The sequence below is a fragment of the Mus caroli genome, unplaced genomic scaffold, assembly GCF_978045245.1.
Source record: "Mus caroli unplaced genomic scaffold, Mus_caroli_1 scaffold_9, whole genome shotgun sequence".
Taxonomy (NCBI): Eukaryota; Metazoa; Chordata; class Mammalia; order Rodentia; family Muridae; genus Mus; species Mus caroli.
In genome coordinates, this window is record NW_028227264.1 from 121,224,014 (window position 1) to 121,245,692 (window position 21,679).

Below are 21,679 nucleotides of genomic sequence, written 5' to 3' on the forward strand. Positions count from 1 at the left end.
ATCTATGGTGGAGATAACTTCCAGGTTAGAGATGGAGGCGTGTGTCCTCATCTCCTTTTAGCTCTAGGAGCCCATCTGGTGCAGACCCATGCAGGCCCTGGGCATGCTGCACCCGTCTGTGTTCATATGTACATCAGTCCTGCTGTGTCCAGAAGGCCTTGTTTCTGTGGTGTTCTCCATCCCCTCTGGCTCTTACAGTCTTTCTGCCTCTGCTTCTGCAGGGTTCCCTGAGTCCTGAGGGGAGGAGGGATTTGATGGAAAGGTTCCAAGGTCCCTTGCTTTGCATATATCCAAAAAATGTTGTTTTTAATTGATAGCATTTGCATATTTCCTTAGATGTTGTAGACTTCTGTGTGTTATCTGATTGCTAACTATTATAGATATTTAAATGAACAGTATTCTTAGTACTAAATGGAATAATTAAGAGCTTCTTAAAGCAGTCCCACTTTTGTTTATTATTATTATTTTTAAAAGATTTATTTATGCTGGGCGGTGGTGGTGCACGCCTTTAATCCCAGCACTTGGGAGGCAGAGGCAGGAGGATTTCTGAGTTTGAGGCCAGTCTGGTCTACAGAGTGAGTTCCAGGACAGCCAGGGCTACACAGAGAAACCCTATCTCGAAAAAAACCAAAAAAAAAAAAAAAAAAAGATTTATTTATTATTATTCATTTGTACACCGTAGCTGTCTTTAGACACACCAGAAGAGGGTGTCAGATCTCATTACGGATGGTTGTGAGCCACCATGTGGTTGCTGGGATTTGAACTCAGGACCTTCAGAAGAGCAGTCAGTGCTCTTAACTGCTGAGCCATCTCACCAGCCCCTTGTTTATTATTTTAAAAATGTTATGTGTATACGTGTTTTGTCTGCATGTATGTAAGGACACCATTCATGTACAGTGCCCATGCAGGCCTGAAGAGCACACTGGATTCCCCTGGAGCTGGAGTTACAGTTGTGAGTCACTGAGTACTCGCCATCTCTCCAGTGCCACCTTGTGAAGTTCAGATTTGACTCACCTACCACAGATTTCAAGTGTCCATGTGCACTGTCTGTCTTAATTTAAATGTGAACTAATAAGAAAAATAAAGCAAAATAAAGCAGCTTAGAGATGCCTAGGCCTGCTTTTACTTCTTGACATGAAAATAAAAACAAACTGCTGTTCTGGCAGATGATATAGCTTAGAGGAACAGCACCTGATTGTCCTATGTGAGGTGGGAATCCCAGCAACAAAAGTAAACAGACTTAAAAAAAAAAAAAAGAGTTTAAAATACTGTTCTTTACTGTGTGCACCGTCTCTGTATTAGTCTCCGAGCTTTGGTCTGAAGCCAAGAAAGCTTAGCTCAGTACTGCTACATCCACTCCAGTAGTGACAAGCGGGACAGACCCCGAAAACCTAGGCGCTGTCCCAAGGCGAAAAGTTCATGGAAACTTAGTCTCCTGGAATCGTGGTATACTGTATAACGAGTGCTCCAATGTCCTTGCTTTAGTTGGTAAACAGATCTGTGTGCTTTCCCTTACTATTGCTTTATTACAAGTGCTCCTAAGGATTGATATTTTGACATATAGCTAAATTAGATTCTAGGCAGTCCTTGATCCGACCCTGGGCATGGATAGCTAAGTCACTGCCCTACACAGGAATTTACCATTATCTAGGAAGAAGGAAGTTTGTGACCTAAAGAGGAACCAGAGTAGATACTTAGAACTATAGATAGCTGAGTTACACCCATACACAAGTATTTACAATGGCCTAGGGGGAAGGTGGACTATACAATAGTCCAATTAACTATGGCAAGGGCACGAAGCTCTTGCCCCTGGCTTCTAAGATTAAGTGGACCTGAGGTGGAGCTGTTTTTGATCCCAGTTTTTAACACTGAATTTTATCCCATTTGGTTCCTGACAGTTCTTCTGTGTTTGCATTCTTCTGTTTTGTGTAAGAATCCAGTAACCTCTTTGTACCTTGCCGGTGTGTCACCCAACTTCCCTATTTTCTTCTGTATAAAACGTTTGATGCTGATTTGACAAATTATATTCAGATGCAGACTCCCTCACGTCGAGTCTGTCTGTCAATTCCCATCGACTCCTTGCCCACCTGTGACCAAAGACCCGTTCCACACAGACAAGGGACCAAAAGGGTCAGCCGCACAGTACTCCAGGAGTAACTTCAACTTGATACTTTGTAAGGAAGGGGATACTGACAGGACAGCATCACGTGTCTGTGGAAGTTACTCTACTTAAGATTTCCTGCCATGCCTGTGCATGGTGCCTGAGCCTTCGTCTGTATGTGCTCAGACCAGAGGAGGATGTCAGATCCCTTGGAACGGGGAGCTACAGGAATTTGTGGGAATCCTGCTGTGTGTTAATGTTGGTCTCTGAACTCTGGTCTTCATGATTTTGTGACAAGTGCTCTTTACTGCTGAGCCATTGCGCTAGCACTTGTTTCAAATAGTATTTATTGTTAGGTGTTTGCCTTTCTGTTCTCTCTCTGTCTCTCTGTCTCTCTCTGTCTCTGTCTCTCTCTCTCTCTCTCTGTATGTGTATGTGTGTGCATTTTAGAGACAGGGTCTCTCTGTGTAAACCTGGCTTTCCTAGAACTCAGTACATAGTATGTAGACCAGGCCCAGTCTTGAACTCACAGAAATCTGCCTGCCACTGTCTCTTGAGTGTTGAGATTAAAGGCATGGGGCACTGCACCTGGATGGCACCCGATCTTTTGTCTTTGTTTGTTTGTTTCCTTGCTGTGTTTTCTTGAGACAGTCTCTTTCTGTAGGCCAGGCTGGTCTTGAGTTTGTAGCAATCCTCTGCCTACCAAGTATAGGCAGTGGATGATTACAGGCACATGCCATTATGCCTGCTCTTTCATCTCTTGACCTTGCTACTTCTTTTGAATCAAATCCAGAGTCTCGCTCATGCTGTCAAACTCTTTTACACAGCCTTGACTCTCTCTCTAAATTCGTGTCAAGCATTGCTGGTCACGATGGCACTTTGGTATTGGAGCCTTTGCTCTCATTCACAGACAGGGAAACTGAGGTGTTGAGTGTGTGTGTGTGTGTGTGGTCCACGAATCACCTCACAAAACATACAAACACCAATCTCAGTAGGACAGGGATAGTTTATTGAGCAAATGCCCCAGGAATGATCAATCAGGGCCATAGTCCAGATTTGGGAACTGAACTGTGACCAGATAAGATCCTACAGGGCTTTTAAAGCCTGAGATCTACAAACATCTATGCTAAGTCATTCCACCAATCAGGGTTTAGAAATAGGGGGATTTCCTTTCCTTAGGAACCTGTGGTTGTTGTACACTTATCCTGATCCCATTGGTTGGGGTGTTCAACTGTGGCAAGGGACTCAACTTGTCTAACATTCATGTCTTTTGTTTGTTTGTTTGTTTTTAAAGATTTATTTATTTATTTATATGTAAGTACACTGTAGCTGTCTTCAGACACTCTAGAAGAGGGAGTCAGATCTCGTTACGGATGGTTGTGAGCCACCATGTGGTTGCTGGGATTTGAACTCCGGACCTTCAGAAGAGCAGTTGGGTGCTCTTACCCACTGAGCCATCTCACCAGCCCTAACATTCATGTCTTAATTTGCCAACCAGGATGTCAGCTACCCACGTACATGTCTCTTTCTGCCAAGTAGGGTGTTAATTCCCAGGGAGGTCTTGGGAATTTAATCTTTACTTAATCACTACTCAAAATGGAAGTCTTATTACAAAGTTTCTTATATTGGTACAGGAGTCTCTCTTATTTGGGGTCCATCCCAGGGACAGCTTATAAAAGCAAATACCATACAAGCTTATACTAAGGTGCAGGAAGTACTGCTGGGTGGTTGATTGTGGTCTAATCTTATTATGGATACAAAAGCAGTTCTACTGGCTTCTATCGGGATTGGTTCCCAAGGGCACAGAACATAACAGAATATGGAATCAACCTGGGCATGAGAAAGTTTTCTTATCATGGCAGGCTAGCCAGGTGACAGTCACCTAGCTTCAAATTTCACCTAGGCTTTAACACTGAGATTTTCAAGGTCATTTACAACCGAGTTGGAGGACTACAGCGTGAACCCAGTTTGCCTGCGTTAACCTTGTGCTCACAAATCCGATTCTTTCAAATTAATTCAGGCTACTAACCCTGGACTCAAGACGTACCGCTCCGTTCCGATGGACGTCGAGGTCCTGCCTTTTGAGCTTAGCACCACCCAAGGAACCCTCCATTCTCTCGGTGGAAATGGTTATCAAATGCTTGATCACTCAGAATCTATTGTGCTGAAAGTTTCTAGAGTTTGGACAGGCTCAGAAGACAAGGAGTGAATCCTAATCTCGGGTGTATATGGGTTAGCTACTCTGGAGGGATTTGAAAAACTGGGGAACAAGAACACTTCTGTGTCTATACTACTCTCTGGCCCTCACTCCTGCTCTTTGGCAGGCTGGGTACTCTCTAGCCCTCACTTCTGCTTTCTTTGGTAGGCCAGGCACATGTGAGTAGTTGCATTCTACATATGATGAGCCTTAGGCTCAGGAAGGAGAAGTGATATATTTTTTCCTCTAAAACTTTCACAGATAGTGAACAGTGGTATTAGTACTAATCCAATACACCCCGCCCCCCCCATCCCCGGCTCCAAATTCAGCAATTTTTCCTTTGCACTTGGTTAATCTCATCCTTGCCATCTGAACTTTGCTGTTTCCCTGGCAACGGAGTGGAACATGGAGAACCTGGAAACCATGACACTGTCTTCTCTGTGAGTCGCCAAGCTTAGATGAGGTCATCAGTACCTTTGTCTTGTTCTTCATCTTAAGATTAAGGTTGGTGTCTTGGTCACCAAAAGCTGGTTGTTTTTCAATGGGCTTTTAAGCACCCACAGCAAGTGCAATACCATTTCTGGAATGCTCCGGGCATTCTGTTTGTCTTGGTCCCAGGAAGTGGGTATAAAACCAGAAACCCAGAGACAGAACAGTGAGTGGTCTGAAGTCACTTTCTACCTCTGATGTCACAGTTACTGTTATTTGTCACTGAGCTGCTGTGAGGGTAACTATCAGGCAGAGTTGAGGGTCCTTGCCTTTCTACTGGCTTAAAGTGGCAAAGGTCCTTTACCAGCAAAGTTTGTAACCATGGTGAGAGTCAATTTTTTATCTATCGACTGAGGAGTCAGACAGAGCAGATTCTGGGGACACTGAGTGCTAGGCCATTTGAGATTCTGCCAGCAGGTGGCACTTCTTCCCCACTCCGAGCAATTACATGCTAAGAAAAGAAACAATGACTTCTGTTTAACTAGGCTTAAATACTCTTTCCCTGCTGTGTGAGTTGATCACCATACCTGGTTGTATACTGAGACACATCTATGCTCTTCTCCCATGATGAATTTGGAATTGTTTACAATATTCAGCTCATAATAGTAAAGTATGAAAAGGGAGACTATAGATCACAGAAAGGAACATCAGATTTTATTGAGGTCTGTTAGCAAATAGAGGAATAATATAGTTTCGTTGTATCATCTCCATGAATTTACTTTTGAGACAGGGTTTTGCTGTGCATCCCAGAACTCACTAGATTAACAAAGGTACACCTCCGGTTTATGGCTTGTCCTCAGGCCTGTCTCTGGAATCCTGGACCTACAAATGTGGGCCAGCTCCATCCTCAGGTCTTTATATAAGTGGGAAGGGGGAGAAAGATGGGTTTTCCGGGGTTTGAAATAAAAATGGAAGCGCACACCTAGGTCAAGTTTCTATTGTGCTTCCCAGCACGCCAAACGAACATACCGCGTTATTCCTGGCAGCTCGCAAACGTGAAGCAACCCCTCTATTGCTCTGCATCTCTAAGGTTACATAATCACATCCTTCAACCCATCAGCTTCCAGAGGGCCCTCCCACCTGGCATTCATTTTCCGCATCGTTCTAGGCATGGGGGACACAGACGCACGGCTTGTATGGCTTGAGTTACCGAAACAGTTTGTCTTTGGAGACTCCTGCCTCTAAGACAAAGCTTGAAAGTCACAGCAGGCAGTGTTATGGTAATTATAGGATTCTCAACTCGGCAAAATCCCATCGGTTTCAAGTTTCTCTTTAATAGAAAATCAGATTCAAACCGGCCTCCGTTATCAGTGGAGTTTTTATGGGACCTTGTGGCTCAGTAGCTGAAAAGGGGCCCTATTTCTTCCCAGACCCTTGAGTACTTCTCCTTGTCAATCAACACTTTAGTCTTGCTCCGCCCATCGCTGTGTAGGTGAGGACGAAGTTTAGGGGCGGGACCGGGCGGGGCAGGGGGCTCGGGGAACCCGACTCCGGAGCGGGTTCCTGAAGCAAGGTCCCGCTCTGGACGCCCGGACGCGCTGGTGGCAGAGGTGGCAGGCGTGCGGCTTTGTGGCGCGCGCGGGTTCCACTGGGTGTCGTGGAGTCGCAGCCACCCAGGATACTCTGCCTGGCCGCGGGTGTCGCATGGCCAGCCCCGCGCGATCCGGCTTCCCCGGGCGCACGAACAGCCGTCTGGACGCGTTCCTGCGGCGGCACCTGCCTCCGGAGGTTTACGACGCGGTCCGCGCCTACGAACCGTGCATCGTGGTGTCGGACGCCGAGAAGCACACGTTCAAGTACGTGGTACTCAGCGACCGGCTCATCTACCTGACCGAGAACCCGCCCAAGTCCATCCGGCGGGTAGTGGCTTTGCGGGACGTCGTGGCCATTGACCTGGTGAGGATCGCGGGCGGGCAGGCTCCTTCCTAAACTCTCGCATCCCCCTCCGGCGATGGAGAAAGGAGGAACACCTTCCCCATCCCGCCCCGGACTTCCCCATTTCTTGTCAGTGAAAGCAGCTGCGTGGAAAAGCTGGGGTTTGATGTAGAATTTCAAATAAACAAGTTCTCCCGTTCTCCTCCTGTTTACCCTCTGCTCCCAACATTGGGCAACAAGTTTGACAACCTGTCCCGCTATAGTGACAAGCCTCTTGTTCATTAAGCACCTACTCTGTGCGGGTACCGTGCTGCACCTCTTCTGCAGCTTGTGCGGGAGGAACAGGAGACCACACCTGTGCAAGCAAACGCCGCCACGCTTTGTTTACTTTCTTGCCGCTCATGTGTGGTCCACATGTCGGTCCAGAAGTGCGTGAGCGAATAATTTGCGTGATGTGCACAGGATTCGTGCGTCTTTCAGGCTGGCCACTTAATCCAAACGGAGTGGGGAAGCTTCCTGGAAGGAGTGTCATCAGGACTGAGTCTCAAGAGATACAGTCTTGCCCTGGGTTTTAGAGTAGCCACTGTTTCCCTCTCCTCTTGGAATAGATTGGTTTTAAGACGCAGCAGCTGATTGGAGGCACAGCCTCCTCTCCTGTTTCTCCTTTTATTGATTGCCTCCAGGTCTCTTTGTCTGAGCTGCTTTCCAGGTGTTCCTAGCTCCTTTGGGACTTGTGTCTAGCCTTTACTCTCGCTTGCCTAAGTCTGTGTCCCCATGGGAGTAGTTGGCAAGGCTGTTGATGAAGCTGTTTTGCCCACAGAACAGTAACTTGGCTTTAACACATTTATAAGAAAGAAATATAATTAAATAAGTTGGTTTTTTTTTTTTTAAATTCTACTCAGATGTCAGCTGTGGCTAACTTTGTTTCTTTGAAACTTTTATTACACTTTTTATTTTGTGTGCACGTGTATCTTTGTGAGTGTGTGTGTGTCATGGTGAGAATGTGGAGGTCTGAGGAGTTTGTGTAAGTCAGTTCTCTCAGTTTGTGGGTCTTGGAACTTGAACGCAGGTGTTGAGGCTTGGCATTAAGCAAGCAGCTCCCTGAGCTGCTGAGCCAGCTGGCCCGCTCTCTTTTCCTTCCCTTTCCTCTCCTTTCTTTTTTCTTTGAGTAAAAGAAGTAAACCCTTGCCATTATTTCCACTCTTTTGAACTAATTAGAAATAAATTGCCATATAAATAAACTGCAGTGTGTGCACGTGCATCCCAGAATCCTGTGCGGCCTTGCAGTCTGTGCAAATGTGCTAGGAAGCTTTTTGCACCCAGCAATTTTTAGCGTCTTCGGTGTAAATATTTGTTGTTTTGACAAAACTGTGATGATTTTTTGATATTGCTATTCTTCCCCAACAGACACAGTCTGTTGGTGGCTGTATATCCTACTTTAAGGTGTCAGAGAGAGAGCAGCGCAGTAATACATACTCCTTAGGGTCCCAAAACCCAGAATCAGTTCTGTGAAAAGAAATTCTATAACTACTCATGCTTTATGGACTGATTTGCCTTTCAGGAATTCAGGAGAGTTTTTTGTTGTTGAAGAGACTCTGGCCAGCCTGTGTGTGGCAAGCATGGCTCTGGCAGGCTTTGCCCTTCTCCCCCGATTCCCTCTGTCTGACAAAAAAACAACAAAAACAAAACCACCACCACCACCACAACAAAACATTAGATTACATTCCTAAACCCCCAACGCCACTTCCCTATTTGGCCAATTCCTCCTACTGAGGCTGACTACCAAGGTCCAGCTAAATTAAAGTAGCTTTAGCTCACCTAATTAACATGCTCAATTAAAAGGAGATACCTTATCCTAACATGGGGTTCCCTATTTTACCTTATAAACCACCGTTTGCCCTTGGGCCACACCTCTCTCCCCTCTATCCAGAGGCAGTCCTTTGCCCCACTCTGGGACAAATACCCCTTCCCCTTTCCCTTGCCTGTACCCCCCCTTCTTTGGTCTTTCCCCCTCTTCCTCCATCACCTATCTCTGTTCCTTATCCCCACCCTCTGTCCCTCTGGGACAAATCTCTTTTGTGCAGAGAACTTGGTCTTGGGGGTCCTGAGCCAATACTTTTCCATTCAGCTGTGTTTTTTTTTTTGGAGACAAGTTTCTCTGTATAGCCCTGGCTGTACTGGAACTCATGCTGTAGACCAGGCTGGCCTCGAACTCAGAAATCCTGCCTGCCTCTGCCTCCTGAGTGCTGGGACTAAAGGTGTGCACCACCAACACCTATCTGTTGAATATGCAGAAGAATATTAATGCATGATGACTAAATTCAACCTCCTGTTTTGCAAGCAAAATGAAACAACTCCCCCCAAACAAACAAACAACACGAGAAGAATATGTAATATCTATAAATGTTCTGCACAAATATAAGATTTAAATATTGTTACTAGGTTTATGGTCCATCTTGCAAAATGTAGGTTAGCTTTGGAAGGCTCCAAACCCCTGGAATTTGTGACTATGTTATATCACAAGGGAAATTACGAATGCCACTTAATGGACTTAAGTAAAGGAGGCGTGTGAACTGGGCCTGGTGGCCCATGTCTTCACCTCAGCTCTCAAGAGGTAGAGGCAGAGGACATGAGTTTGGGGCCAGCCTGGGAAGACCAGGAAAACGTTAATAAACAGGGGCTGTAGAGATGGCTCATCAATTCAGAGTGCTTAATGTTCTTACAGAGGAACTCAAGTTCAGTTCCCAACACCCACATCCCGTGCTTCACAGCCTCCTGTTAACTCCAGCACCAGGGGACCTGAAACCTGCCTTCCTTGGTACCTACACTCACGTTCACATCCCCTTCCTCCTCCATATACACATAATTAAACCAAATCACTCCTTTAAAAAGTAAATAAGTAAAATTGAATTAATTAGTAGTATCCTGGTAGGCCCAGGGCAAGTAAAATAGGGAGAGGCAGCATGAGAAAGATGGAGCCAGCCATTGTTCGTGTCAAAGGAAGCAAGAGTCTGGAGCAAGAGAAAGGAAAGGAAGGCAGCATCCAGGTGCTGGAGCTGTCAAGGACACAGACTTTCCTAGGGAACCTCTAGTAGCTGGTCTGGCTGAGCTCAGCAACACCCACTCCTGTGTCTGTTTTTGTTCTGCGTTGCTGGGAACTGAGATGCAGGCCTTGTATATCTCAGGCAAGTGCTGGTCCACTGAGCTCCCTCCCACTGATCCCCCAAGGCCAGGCCTCCTGACTGGACTTCTCACCTCCAGAGCCTAAGGAAAGTAAATCCTTGTTGCTCAATGCCAGGGGGGCTGTGGCCGTGTGTTACACCGGCCACACAGCGTTTCCAGTGGGGGAGCTGATGAGATTATTCCGCATGAGAAATAGCGTGCCAAGCACGAATGCCCCGGTCTCCTTCTTTTTTTTTTTTTTTTTTTTTTTAAATAAAATTCCGGTTTATTGTTGGACATTGTTTCACACATACATCAAACAGGCCAAAAAAAAATAAACAGCAACTTCATAGACAGAAAGAAAAGGAAAAAAAAATCTTTTTATCTTTGGCCTTTTTAACCATCTCATACAAACCAACTACTTATAGTACAGCTAGGTACATACACAAAAGTTACTGGAATGCTCGGAATAAGATTGTTTTTTTGTTGTTGTTTTTGCTTTTTTTACAAGGTTTTTTTTTTCTCCTTTGAGATTATAATGAACATGGTCACACCACAAGTGAAGTCTGCAGTAGGACAGAAACGCTCTGAAGGCTGGTTTGGTCACCCGTTATCATTAAAAATGGCTGACCCCTAACAATATGTACAAAAATATAAAATGTAAATAAAAAATACAAACAAATTTTCCTTTTAAAGTATTTTTAAGAAAAAAAGCAGGGCCTGGGAAGTTCTGGTTCTTTTTTCCTCCCATGTTGCCAATTCATGGTGTAGTTTTGGTGGGGTGGTGGAGAGCGCATGTCATATCTGTGGGTGGCATTGCCCGCTGTGGGCGGGCGGGGCCTGCTTCTCTACTCGAAGGTGACCACGTTTAAATTCTGAGACGGGAAGTGGAGGGTGAATAGGTCACGGTGCGTAAGGTTACTTTTCCTTTTGCTGTCTAGTCATCCTCCTCGGTCTTCTGCTTCTTGGTGTCGACTTCATCATCCTCATCATCCTCAGCTACCCGCTTGCCCGTAGGAGCCTCAGCTTCCTCATCTTCATCTCCATCTTCTTCCTCACCGTCACCTTCTTCCTCCTCCTCCTCTTCCTCCCCACCTTCTTCCTCTTCTTCATCTACCTCATTGTCAGCCTCCTGCTCCCCATTTTCCTCATTTTGAGCGTTCCCATTGGCAGGTGCATCTCTTCCATTCTCTGCCTCCTCCACAACTTCCTTCTTCTCCTTCAAGTCCTTGGTGGTGATCTCGGAGCTGGTGTCCACTGCTGTGTCTGACATGGTGGGGCACGCCGGTGGTCCGATGCCGCGAATGAGGGAATTAAAGTCGAGTTCGAGGACTCTGGCGAGAGAGCTGCCGGAGTCCGCGCTGAAGGAGGCGATGGGCAGCGAAGGTGGCTGCAGCGAGCGCGGAGCACGACCCGGGAACAATGCAAAGATGGCTTTTCGGAGCAGCCAGTCCCCCGGTCTCCTTCTCTGGGATTTTATAAAACTGTTCTAGGATTATGATAGTCCAGGGGCTTACACTCGACTCTGTAAGTTTCCCCCTTAAGATTTATCTTATTTTTGGGCTGGAGAGATGGCTCAGTGGTTAAGAGCATTGACGGCTCTTCCAGAGGTCCTGAGTTCAATTCCCAGCAACCACATGGTGTTTCACAACCATTTGTAATGGGATCTGATGTCTTCTTCTGGTATCTCTGGAGACAGTTACAGTGTACTCGTCATATATATATATAATAAATAAATGCCGGGCGATGGTGGCACACGCCTTTAATCCCAGCACTCGGGAGGCAGAGACAGGCGGATTTCTGAGTTCGAGGCCAGCCTGGTCTACAAAGTGAGTTCCAGGACAGCCAGGGCTATACAGAGAAACCCTGTCTCGAAAAACCAGAAAAAGAAAAAAATAAATAAAATCTTTAAAAAGATTTATCTTATTTTTAATTCCGTGTATGTGTGCACGTGAGTGCAGGTGCCTGCGGTGGCCAGATCCTGCTGGAGCTGGAGTTAGAGGTGATTCTGAGCTGCCCAGCGTGGGTGCTGGGAACTCAGCTTGAACCCCTGTGCACTCTTAACCTGTGTGCCATTTCCTAGCTCCCAGTTCCTAGCATCAGTTGTATGAAAAATTGGTCATCACGGAATCACCTTACATATTACCAGTGTGACTTGCTAATATATAATGCATAGAATTTTCTCCAAAAGAAAAAATTTTTTTTTTCAAAAGAAAGGGTCTTGTAGCTGGTCTTTGCTACTTTGGGGGTTCTTTTTTCCACCCTTCTCTACCTTTTAACCGGCTAACATGAGATAAGAGGAAGAAAGGATACAGACGAAAGGAGAAAGAATAAAGTCGGGGGTCGGAAAGTGGGCAACGTTATCATGAGATCACTTCCTGCTGATTATGTGGATCAGTTCCTTGGGGCAAGTTTTATCTTCACTGTCAGGGCATCAAATTTCCTCTTCTTGTTTCTTCTTTGTGAATGACTAGTTAACAAACTGCAACCTGAGGCTGGAGAGATGGCTCAGCAGTCAAGAACACTGACTGCTCTTCCTGAGTTCAATTCCCAGCAACCACATGGTGGCTCACAACCATCCATAATGAGATCTGATGTCCTCTTCTGGTGTGTCTGAAGTCAGCTACGGTGTACTTATATATTACAATAAATAAATCTTAAAAAACCAACAAGCAAACAAACAAACTGCAACCAACAACCAGTCAGCAACAACCATCAACCAATCACCCAACCAGCCAATCCATTAGCTCCCCAGGGTCCTAGCATTTATGTATACCCTGAAAAGTCCCCAAACACCACACACTTGCAGAAACTATCTGCAGCTGGCAAAATCCTGTCCCTGCTATAGCACGTGACAAATAGTAAGCTGCTCTGAGCGATCTGAAGCTGCCCCATGTCCCACACCTGGGATTAAAACAAAAACACATTCTTATAATATTTCTGAGTTTTTAAAAGAAACCGAAATTCCAATGTTGTCACTACTAACTAGCCCCGGAACTTTTTGTGTAGGATTTACTATTGTAGGCTGGCCTTCGATTCCAGAGTTCTACCTGCCTCTCTCTCCCAAGTGCATAGGTACGCACCACCACACCAGGTTGGAGTTTTCTAAATTTTAAGAATTTAATACTTTTATCCATTCTTTAAGAATTTCATGCTCCCTAATTTCTTGTTTTCTGTGTGGTCACCCTCTGACTTGTGTCATGGTTGTCACTGAATTACATTATGTCACTGCAGGGCAGCTTGGAACCAGCCTTCCCTTTCCTGAAGGCTAAACTCATGCCCTTTCCTACCAGGGTGCAGTCCTCTTTCTGGGGCTATTTCTTCACCATACTTTTCTCTGTCCTCGGACTTCTCATCTTACTGTACAAGCTTGTCTTCTGGTTAGTTAACTTTCTCTTGTCTCGGGTTCCATTTCTGCCTTTGTTCTCGGTCACTGGACTTGTGTAAGCCGCAGAGCAAACTAGCCTCGATATGTCTGGGCCCCAGGTTTCTGTGCTCACTGTGTGGTAGCATGTTAATCTAAGACAACAGTTATCAACCCATGAGTCTCTCCACCTGTAATTCTCAACCCCTTGAGGGGGTCACATGGCCTTTCCCAGGGGGCCCGTATCAGATATCCTACATGTCAGATTTTACCTTGTGATTTATGACAGTAGCAAAATTACAGTTATGGAGTCGCTATGAAATAATTTTATATTTGGAGCTCACTGCAACCTGAGGAACGGTATTAAAGGGTCGCAGCATCAGGAAGGTTTAGAACCACTGATCTAAGGCATGGTTACATTTCAGGCAAAATAACCAAACCCCTAAAAAACCCCACCAAAACAAGAAAAAACAAAACAACAAAAACAAGCCTGTAAGCAAATTGATGAAATCTCATTTTCTCCTCTAAAGGAAAAAAAGGGGGGGACATGGGGGGCAGGTAGCAGCTATGAAAAGCTATTTCAAAAATCTACACGTTGTGCAAAAGGTATAAATTTGGTCACCTTTCTAAAAGGTGGCATTTCCCTTTTAGAAAAAAAGCGTTCATGTGCAGTTGGGCTCTTAACAGGTGTTTGATATGGTTCGTCTCAAAGTTTCCTAGAAAGCTTGGGCCTCCCTAAAGTGCTGGTGTTTCATTAAAAGCTTTTGGAGGCATTCTTTAGAGTTCTGTTCTTGTGTATATAACACTACAATTTATCAGAGTCTCTTTAAGGCGAGGCACATTGTTTTCTTTACATTTATTTTTTTATTTTTATTTATGTGTGTGGGTCCCCAGGAGGCCAGAAGAGGGTGTCAGAGTCCCCAGAGCTGGAGTTACAGGCCAGCTTCCTATGTCAGTTCAGGGGGCCAAACTTCGGTCTTCTGTAAGAGCCTCAGGTACTCTTAGCCATCTCTCTAGCCCCTAGCTACACTAAAAACAAAAACAAAAGCCCCTAAATATAAAAAGTATTACTTACATACAAATAAGTGTGTTAGTGTGTCTCTCTCTGTGTGTTTTTTGTCTGTATATGTGTGTTTGTGTGTGTGTGTGTATGTGTATCAGTGTGTATGTGTGTGCACCTGTGTGTACATGTGTGCATATGCATGAGTGTGCATTGTGTGTGTCAGTGCATGTATGTGTGCATGTGTGTGTGTGTGCATTCCTCTGTGTATGTGTTCGTGTGTGTGCATGGACCTGTGTGTGCACAGGGAGCCCAGAAGGAAGTTTTGGGTGTCTTCCTCTCACTTTCTGTCTGTCTCTTCTGGACCTTGGAGCTCATGTCTCAGCATGCTCTGGAGACCCTGCTGTGTTAGGCAAGGTTTCATTCTTTCTACTGGAAAGGTCCCCTGACCCCATCCCCCACTTGGCTCTCTTCCTTCTATTTTTTTCTCTCTCCCTGCGACTGTATGCTCTCCAGAAGTCCTAGGCTCCAGGAATAAGAAAAAAAAAGGACAATGCTATGTTCGTTTGAAGTGGCCATAATGAAACACATTTTTTATGCTAGCTTAAAAATAATTAAAAAAAACAAACAAACAACTAAAGTGCTTTTCAGTTCAAAAATAAGGGGATAAAAGTGGGGCTGGAGGGATGGCCAAGTGGCTAATAGGGGCTGAGGAGATGGCTCAGTAGCTAATAGGGGCTGGAGGGACTGCTCAGTGGATAATAGGGTCTGGAGGGACCACTCAGTGGCTAAGATCACTTACTGCTCTTGCAGAGAACCCAAGTTTGGTTCTCAGCACCCATGTTGGGTACTCAGAACTACCTGTAACTCCAGCGTTAGGGCATCCATGGCTTCTTCCTGACCTCTGCTGGCATCTGCAGTCATGTGCCCATACAACCACCCCCATACAAGTACACATAACTAGAAATAAAGTAAATCTTTTGAAAGAAGAATAAAATAAGTGAAAAGGAAACAAAGTTAAAAAACATTGTCTTGTTTGGAGAAACAAAAAGTACTTACTTTGCAATAACTTATCATAAAGGTGGTTTTAAGGTCAGGGTGTGCTGGCTCCTGTGAGTTCCCAGAATGTGGGAAACCCAGCTGCAGAATCTCTGCTTTAGCGTGGGCTGTGATGGTGTGAGGGGAAGTGGCCCGAATAGGCCTTCAGGAGGTGGCACTATTAAGAGGTGTGGCCATGTTGGAGGAAGTGTTTGGGCTTTGAGGGTCTCAGGTACTCAAGCCAGCCAGGCCCAGTGTCTTACTCTCTTTCTGCCACCTGCCAGTCCAGATGTGGAACTCTCGGCCACCTCTCCAGCAACACATCTGCGTGCATGCCGCCATGCTTCCTGCCACTGATGGTTATAGACTAAACCTATGCCAGCCCCAATTAAATATTTTCCTTTATAAGAGTTGTGGTGGCCGGGCGTGGTAGCGCACGCCTTTAATCCCAGCACTCGGGAGGCAGAGGCAGGCGGATTTCTGAGTTCGAGGCCAGCCTGGTCTACAAAGTGAGTTCCAGGACAGCCAGGGCTATACAGAGAAACCCTGTCTCGAAAAACCAAAAAAAAAAAAAAAAAAAAGAGTTGTGGTGGTCGTGGTATCTCTTCACAGTAACAGAGACCCTAACTAAGTCAGGGGGATTGCACTCATGCTTTTTCCTGTACAGTACATAAATGAATAAGATTTTAGATTGGGTCAAACTCAGGCAAGGTAGCACGCACGTGTCTATAATCCCAGTGCTTGGGAACGGAGGCAGGAAGGCTGACATGACCTCGAGACTAGCATGAGTACAGGGCCAGCCTGGGCTAGACAGTAAGATCCTGTTTCAAACAAATATAACACAACAACAATTAAAAAAAGAAGTATATGGCTTAGGGTTATATTTACTAACAGTAGGAGAACCATGGGAAGGACAGACACTAAGAGTGGTTGTTATCTCCAGGCAGAGAAGGTGAAGCCAGGAAGAAGGGTGTAAAAAAGCTGGCTGAAGCTGTAGCAATACGGGGCTGTTCATCCAACTCCTGGTGATTTTCTTTCTCTTTCTTTTGTTTCTTTCTTTAGTATGGTCTGATCCTGTCTGGCCAGCCTGTGTCTCTTGGCAACCATTCCCGGCGCTTGTCTTTGGCTTCCTTCACTCTCTTGCCCAGAAGTTTAGCCTATTTTGCTCTGCCCCCTTGCTATTTCTTCAGAGTGTGATGTCGGTGTTGGTGCCGCGGAACATGGAGTGACAAGCTGCCCAAGTGTGGGAGCTTTGTTCCTGGGCTCCTTATCTTTCTTGTTTAAGGGTTTTTCTGACAACATATTGGTGGACATAATCTTTAGAGAGACTGAAAAAATTGGATTCCGCTAGTCCTTTCAGATGCTGACCATCAAGGCACAGTAGTATCTGTCTCAGGAATCAATCTCTCTCTTTTTTTCCTCCTCCTCTTCTTAATATTATATATATAATAATTAATTAATTAACTAATTTTGGCTTTTCAAGACAGGGTTTCTCTGAGTAGTTCTGGCTATTTTGAAACTCACTCTATAGACTAGGCTGGCCTCGAACTCACAGAGATCTGCCTGCCTCTGCGTGGATTAAAGGGACATGCCACCACATCTGCTGCTGCTGCCACCACCACTGACGCCTCCTTCTCTTCTCCTCCTCTTCCTCCTCTCCCTCCTCCTCCAACCTCTTCTTCTTCCTCTTCTTCCTATTCCTCTGCTTCCCCTTTTTCTCTTCCTCCTCTTTTTCTTCTCCTCCTCTTTCTTCTTCCTCTTCCTCCTCCTCTTTTTAAATTACCAAGCGGGAAGCACTCAGACTGACATCCACAGTGTACCAGACTGCACGCCCCCTCTCCAGTTCTCATTGGTCTATAACGAGAATGCTCCTTACACAAGAGCAAGCACACTCTGCTGTGGGTCACGATGCTTCATGGGAAAGCCTTGTTTGTCATTCCCACCGCTGACTTGGAGCACACAACACCTCCACTCTTCACCAGAGCATCAGCAGCCACCTCTTCTGTGCCCCTGTGCTTCTCACAGTCTGGAGTCTGTGCTCACCATCCCTTTCACGAAACGTTATACCCAAGGTAGCTGGAAAGAGAACATTCAGCTGCATCCCGACACAGCCAACCGTGTAGAAGGTGCCATAAAGAGCTATGTTTTTTATGTGTACGCATGAACGCCTTAGTGTATGTAAACATACATAGACAAATGCAACCAAATAAACAATAAAAAGCACTATAATAAGCCAGCCATGGTGGCGCACGCCTTTAATCCCAGCACGTGGGAGGCAGAAGCAGGAAGATTTCTGAGTTCAAGGCCACCCTGGTCTACAGAGTGAGTTCCAGGACAGCCAGGGCTACACAGAGAAATGGTCTCAAAATCAAAACAAAACAATAACAACAACGAAAGGACTACAATAAAATAAAGATAAATAAAATAATAAAAATATAAAAAGTGTACTTGTGACATCTTAGGTGACACAGAGATGCCATAGGTCATGGAGGACAATGTATTTTTCGGTATTTCTAGGACCTGGAATCCCTCGACAATTATAAATAATGACAAGAATAACCTTAAGCCATATCATAGTGTCTTCTTAGTAACATGCCCTGAGCTCACGATCTAGCGCCAGCACCCTTGAAACAGTGTCTCCTTTAGAGCTAGGGTTGTGACTCAGTGATAGACTACCTAACTGGTGTTTGCAAGCCAAAAATAAATAAAATAATATAAAAATAAATAAATTTCAAGCTTTACAAAATCAAGAATACAGGAAAAGAATGAACACATACACATACGTGTGCACATATTCATACAATCACACTCAGCAGAAGACACCTTGAGGAAGTAGAATGACCATAAAGGTATAGGTTCCTGGAATAATTATAACTGAGAATGGTATTCGGAATATATAATAGCCACTATGATTTAAAAAGAAAAAAAAAGGAGCAAACTGACAGATAATCAGAGAAGCTTCAAGGGGGTAAGCCAGGGATATAGTTCAGTTAGACCATTCTCATTTTGATGCTTTTTGTAGATGCTTAAGAAAATATATGTGGGAACTGGAGAAATGGCTCAGAGGTTAAGAGCACTGGCTGCTCTTTCAGAGGTCCTGAGTTCAATTCCCAGCAACCACGTGGAGGCTCACAACCATCTATAATGAGACCTGGTGTCCTCTTCTGGTGTGTCTGAAGACAGCTACATACACATTCATACTCACAGACACAGAATAGATGAAGTAATTCTATAAAAAATTTTACATTTCCCTTGTGACTAAAGATGCTGAACACTTTTAAAAATATTAATGAGTATTTTCCCACAGTGACACCTGCCTATGTGGTTGATCTGCCCTTTGGTTGGTTGGATGGTTTGTTGTTGTTGTTGCTTTTTTTTTTTCATGTTCTTTATATTTTCTTTCTTTCTTTTTTTTTTTTTTCCGAGACAGGATTTCTCTGTGTAGCCCTGGCTGTCCTGGAACTCACTCCGTAGACCAGGCTGGCCTCGAACTCAGAAATCCGCCTGCCTCTGCCTCCCCAGTGCTGGGATTAAAGGCGTGGGCCACCACCATATATATGCAGGCAAAATGCTGTACACATAATAAATAAATAAAAGAATAAATACATCTTTTAAAAAAGAAAATGTATGATTTAAACAAATTAGAAAACAAATAATCAGTGGCCAAATCAGGGTGATTCTTTTCTCTAATTTTAAAATCTGATACAAACCCAAGACAAGGTTATGGAACCATTATGAAGGAATCAAGTCATTATGGACTGACTTGCTCATATTAAGAATATGTTCAGCCGGGCGTGGTGGCGCACGCCTTTAATCCCAGCACTCGGGAGGCAGAGGCGGGCGGATTTCTGTGTTCGAGGCCAGCCTGGTCTACAGAGTGAGTTCCAGGACAGCCAGGGCTACACAGAGAAACCCTGTCTCGAAAAACAAAACAAAACAAAACAGAACAAACAAAAAGAATATGTTCTCCTTGCATTTTGAAAGTAGCTCCTTAATAGTAAGATAAATCAATAGCAGTTGTCAATATAAATAAGATAAAATGATATAAATGCATAGATTCTTAATAGTTTAGTCAAATGGACTGAGAAGTACTGTAAGATAAATACCATTTCTTCATAGTATATCATACTAACTTGAGACAGAAACAAATGGATAGTGGGTCCCCTTCCAGGTGTCCCTTGCTGCCATCTTCAGAGATGAATGTTGTGCTGGGTAGAGTAGGAGATGGCTCAGAATTGTATTGTAATGGCTCTCAAGAGTAGTCAGGGGCCATCAATGGCGACAAATATCAGTTGGGTGTGGTGTCATGAGAAAGGCGGTATCATATGCCTCGTAAGATGAGATGGAGGTGGGAGGGGTTCTATGGGTCACGCAATTGAAATAAATGAGCTGGGATTTATTAGCACCAATCTGCTGACCTCAGCACTGGCCTCTTTACCCACTGAGTGTATAGCCACGGCAATATCTCTACAAATGTTTTGTGATATCTTTAGAAGGTTTTGGGGGTTGAAATAGGAAAAAGGTAGTTACCTCAATAAGCAAATTATATGGTTCCTGGGCATGGATTGCCAAAGTGGGAGGGGTGAGGTTGGTGGCCGAATCCCATTCTATTTTCAATTCCTTTGAAAATAGAATACCACTTTAAATTCTATCTATCTCAATTTGGGGATTTTTATTTTGGTGATGAATTAAACAAATTAGAAAACAGATATTTGTTGGCTCATCTTGTAATTTCAGCTACATAAGGGACTGGGTGTAGGGAGTACAGCATAACAAGATGCGACATCTCATTAAAAAAAAAAAAATGGCTGGAGAGATGGCTCAGCCATTAAAGGCTAGGCTCACAACCAAAAACCTAACTGCCAAGAAGCAATAAAAACTCCTTTTAAACTCCTCCATACCATAGCTCTCTATTTAAAGGTTTTGGCCTACGGAGACTGAAACAGTCTTCTTGCTATGGATGACATCCAAGGCCAGGCTTAGTTGGAAGACTCTGGGTGAGGAGTTGTATCTTTTACACAGGACCAAGCGTTGGATTTTTTATTTCCTTTACTCTTCCTTAGCTGTGGGCCTTGGCTATGCGGCAATGATTTGAAATAGTCTGAGGGGGTCATCTATATTTCAACGGGGCACACCCACATTCACAAAACTAGAGATTCATTTTGGAGTATGTGAGTGGATCAGTTTATGCTAGCAATTTTCAGAGGTTTCAAAAATAGCTTCCTTAGGGATTGCTACTCTGAAGCCCAAGCAGAGTATAATGGAAAAAACCACCTGGTAGGAATACAGTGAGATTTTTAATTACACACTGGGTAGATCTGCCAAGTTCCAAACATAAAAATAGCTTCCACTTTGGGCTGAGCTGTGGATGGCGTAATGTATGTAATTGCTGGCACAAGCCATTTTGGAGGAAACCTACTTAGATATTTCATATTTTGGACATTTTATCAGTATATTCCACTCTTTGGGATTGTGGTTTTCCCATCTTTTCTATTCTCTTAGAAATACTCTTGAGTAGGCATTTAATTAGGCTGTAATTAATTGCTTTCTTTCCCTGTTGCAGGGAGGGTTAGGGTTTACTGTGTGTAGAGGATGTTAAATCCTGAATGGAAGTGGACACGTGCTGAACAGCTTGGGTATTTCTGAGCCTTACTTCCACTTCCTAATGTCACTTTAGATGAATGGGTCCTCTAATGTGGCCCAGGCCATCTACAGTCCTCTACCATGGACACTTCTATAAATTGGTTGGTCCATTTTGTTTTGGGCATCCCACCAATATTTTGAAATTTCAGGAAGTGAAAATGAGGCCTGTTTTTTTTTTTTTTAATTATTATTATCTCATTAGTTTCAAAGGAGAAACAAGCAGTTAAGAAGAAAAACAGTCATAACCAAATATTTATTTATTTTAAACTTCATTTATTTAATGTATGTGAGTACACCATTGCTGTCTTCAGACACACCCGAAGAGGGGGTCGGATCCCATTACAGATGGTTGTGAGCGACCATGTGGTAGCTGGGAATTGAACTCAGGACCTCAGAAAGAACAATCGCTGCTCTTTACTGCTGAGCCATCTCTCCAGTCCCCAGAACCAAATATTTATAATGAAATGTGAATAGCTACTAAATAGAATTTATGCATTCAACTAATATGAAATGGAATCTACTGAATAGAATGTTATAGGAGCCCAGAAGAGGGGGTGGAATCCCATCAAGAAAATGCCATGGGTGCTTCCACTGAGGAAGTGAAAGCTTAGTCTTGTAGGATGAAGTGACTTTTCTAAGCAGGATGGAAGGGGGGGGGGATGGAGAAAAGATGAGGAAGGGTAAACATGAAAGCAGCTCTCAGGGTAGATGTCTTCGTTAGAGTTTCACCACTGTGAACAGACACCATGACCAAGGCAACTCTTATAAGGACAACATTTCATTGGGGCTGGCTTACAGGTTCAGAGATTC

The 21,679-nt window shown here is 44.4% G+C and overlaps 2 protein-coding genes across 5 annotated transcripts in view; one reads left to right on the forward strand and one right to left on the reverse strand.

The window, feature by feature from the left end:
* Positions 1 to 5,393: 5,393 nt before the first annotated feature.
* Positions 5,394 to 21,679, forward strand: part of CUNH12orf56 (chromosome unknown C12orf56 homolog) — a 57,566-nt gene continuing 41,280 nt past the window's right edge. For 2 of the 4 annotated variants that reach the window (XR_015048484.1, XM_021174785.3), the window contains exon 1: positions 5,397 to 6,683. Coding sequence is in view for 3 of the 4 variants with exons in the window: in XM_021174785.3 (XP_021030444.1) it covers positions 6,432 to 6,683 (252 nt within the window). In the remaining variant the exon portion in view is untranslated. Of the gene's footprint in view, positions 6,684 to 21,679 lie in introns of all 4 variants that reach the window. The other 2 variants (XM_085843213.1, XM_085843212.1) reach the window with 2 other exon arrangements.
* LOC110295565 (prothymosin alpha) lies at positions 10,271 to 11,274 on the reverse strand. Its single transcript, XM_085843211.1, has one exon. The coding sequence runs from the start codon at positions 11,095 to 11,097 to the stop codon at positions 10,762 to 10,764; it is 336 nt and encodes a 111-aa protein (XP_085699337.1). The 5' UTR covers positions 11,098 to 11,274; the 3' UTR covers positions 10,271 to 10,761.